General features: G+C 37.4%; 1 protein-coding gene across 1 annotated transcript; it reads left to right on the forward strand.

The window, feature by feature from the left end:
• Positions 1-195: 195 nt before the first annotated feature.
• LOC112071056 (granzyme B-like) lies at positions 196-1,847 on the forward strand. Its single transcript, XM_024138508.2, has 4 exons — positions 196-341; positions 463-610; positions 946-1,206; positions 1,428-1,847. Exons 1-4 carry the CDS (start codon positions 250-252, stop codon positions 1,611-1,613), a joined length of 687 nt encoding a protein of 228 aa, XP_023994276.2. The 5' UTR covers positions 196-249; the 3' UTR covers positions 1,614-1,847.
• The last annotated feature ends 1,321 nt before the right edge of the window (positions 1,848-3,168 follow it).

Raw genomic sequence — 3,168 nt, forward strand, 5'->3', positions numbered from 1 at the left:
TCTCTATATAAGAACCAGCTAGTAAAGAAGGTACAGCTGATTATTCTCTATAAATAATCACTTGGCAGCAGACAGCAAAGGAGGTAGCTATTTGTTAACCAAATTGAACACAAATGATGTAGTTTTTTTGCTCCTTGTGTGTCCCAGAAGACATAGTTAACATGATATCCTCTTTCCCCCTCCTTCCAAGGAGCCTCTGAGAGTGGTATTGTGGGTGGTAAGATAGCTAAGCCCCACTCTAGGCCCTATATGGTCTCTCTGCAACACAGAGGATATCGTGTTTGTGGAGGAATGCTCATCCGAGAGGACTTTGTCCTGACTTCAGCACACTGCTTGAAAGGGTGAGTCAACAACGAATACAAAACGCATCGTGTTACATGTCTCTCGAGGGGCATCTATGAGTAATAACTCTATGTTGACTGTCTTGTGGTATAATGTGACTCGTTTCGATTTGTTTTTTAGTTCTTATCCTTTAACGGTGGTCCTTGGAGCTCACGACCTAACCGAAGAAGAGAAGAAGAGTCGGCAAGAGATTCAGGTGGTACATCACCATCGCCACCCCTTGCACAGACAATATAGCCAGCACACTTATGACATCATGCTACTCCAGGTAAACTTCAAAACATCTTTCTTTTATACATTTCTTTACGGTATTTACTTTAAAAAATTAGACAGTAGGTTAGTTTTAAATTGAGTGTTTATGATATGGATTTGTTTTACCTTCAAAAACTAACATCTAGGGATTATTTGAAGGTTTCAATATTTTTGATGTAACCCTTTAGTCATGATTTCAGTCTGATTTAGTTGTCTCATCTAATAATACAATATAATATGATATATAATATAATATTTATAATATGTAGATGAAAGACATCCACAACTAAAATATCTGAAGTGGTTCACACAATTTAAACGCCATGTGTTATTTTTCTTGTCTTTCAACAGTTAAAGACTAAAGCAAAACTGAACAGGTATGTAAAAGTCATTGGACTCCCAAAGAAGGATGGATCAATCCCAGCAAACATCAAGTGCTCCGTAGCTGGTTGGGGCAAGACTAACTCGAACAACAACCAGGGTTCGGACGTTTTGATGGAAGTGGCGGTGACGGTGGAGGATAACTCTGAATGCAAGAGCGTGTGGCAGAAACACTTTGACAAAAAACAAATGATGTGCGCTCGTACTACCGGAGGGAAAGGATTTTGTCAGGTAACTAAATTGAATTTGGATCAAATGATTATAGTAATAGTAGAACCAACATGCTGTAGAGGACAACCAGTACAGGTTTTAGTTGATCAGATAAGCAGTGTTTATGTCTGTGTAACATTACTGTACTGGAACACTAAAACAGACTTTGAAGTGTTTACTTATTCTCCTTTCACAATCTCACTTATGTATGTCTGTTCTCTAATTCCTGTTCTGTGTTCCAGGGAGATTCAGGGGGACCTCTTATATGTAACAACAAGGCACAGGGTATCGTTGCTTTTAATTATGCTAAGAGATGTGATGATTCCCAATATCCTCATGTGTACATGAAAATCCCTTTCTTTATGCCCTGGATTAAAGAGGTGTTGCACGGATATGGTGCCAATATGTCTTTAACCAAGCAGGCGTAAATAACTAGAAAGTACTAGTGTACTAACATAATGGTATCTATTCCTGTATAAATTCCCCAGCTCATCATGCCCTGGATAGAGGACAAGTTTCTAATTTTTATCATTTTGTTTCCATTTAAAAAACATTTGTAACTGATTTGAACTGATTATAACGGATTTCCTTGTTTAGATACATTTATATATATTTTTGCAATCAGTAATTAGAAAATATATTAAAATGTAAAGCTAAACCTTTACTCTGTCATTGTTGTTGTTTTTGGATAGTCCATCTGTTCATACTGCCAAAAAACTATCTGTTGATAAGGAACTGCTCGCTAAGGTTAGGGTTATGTTTAGAATAAGGGTTATGGTTTAAAGTTTAGCGTAAGGGACTAAGGGTTAGGATAAAGGGTTAGGGCTTAGGTTAGGGTTAGTAGATAGTTAGTTGGAATGTTACTGATGGTCTGTAGAGCAGGGGTTCTTCAACTCTTTTGGCCCGTGACCAACCCAATTTTGATATTTATAGAATGTGAGAACCACACCATGTAAATAATTTTTTTTATAAATTATGTAATCATTTCACTTTTTATTGACAATGACAATTGCTATGACAATCTATTACAAATAAGTCTGACAGTATTTTTTGAGAGCATTTCAATCTGAAGACAGTATGGTTTGATGTGACTGAAATGCATAAAAAAAGATATTGGGAAGTTCAGAAGACCATCAGGCAATAATGTTGTACGATCTTCTGTGTAGTGATGGGGTCAAATTGGGGTCATGATAGGGGCTGCACCAAATGTTTGATGTATTATAATAATTGACTATGCTTATGTTGTGTTAATAGAAGTGGAAGAGTTATAAGTTATAAGCCCTCCCCCACTACATTTATAGGGTCCTAGACTACAGATTAACAATATATATATATATGCATTATAAGGTTTAGAATTGTTTCACAGTTATTTTCTTGTCTTTGCCTCTTATAAAGAAAAGGTCTGAGAGATGTGTGAGTTATTGCATGGGGTCTGTGAGAAAGCACTTCAAAGATAAACACAGAACCCTGCAGGGGAGTAAAAGAGATTAGGGACTAGTCAGACATACCTCTATAAATCAACTTTGGGTAGTGGACATTTACTGCTGAGCCCTTAGAAAACACTGGAACTATTGTAACTCTCTTGCAAGTTTGTATAGCTGTGTATGCATGGGCTCGGTCTGATGAGTAGAAGGTAATGACGTATGCAGTGACATCACTAGGGCTGGACTCCGGGCTTAATAAAATAACTTGGGACTTTTCCTATTTTGCAGAACTCAGGAGAGACATCAGTTGTATGTGGGATGTTTGATCTTTGACTTCTGTCTACAGCTGTATTTTGATTAAAATTGTTATGATTTATAAGTGCAGATTTTGAGTGTTCCTTATTTGTTAAGTAAAAACTGGAGCCCAGAAAAACGGAACCAACATTTTGTGAGCTCGCCAGGAGGGAGTGAGCGCAACGCTACTGGACGGAACCTGAACCCCCCTTCTCTGATCACCAAATTGTAAGGTAAGCAAACATCTGTTATATCGAAGTCTGTA

This window comes from Salvelinus sp. IW2-2015, unplaced genomic scaffold (genome assembly GCF_002910315.2).
Source record: "Salvelinus sp. IW2-2015 unplaced genomic scaffold, ASM291031v2 Un_scaffold1508, whole genome shotgun sequence".
In the NCBI taxonomy this organism is placed as follows: domain Eukaryota; kingdom Metazoa; phylum Chordata; class Actinopteri; order Salmoniformes; family Salmonidae; genus Salvelinus; species Salvelinus sp. IW2-2015.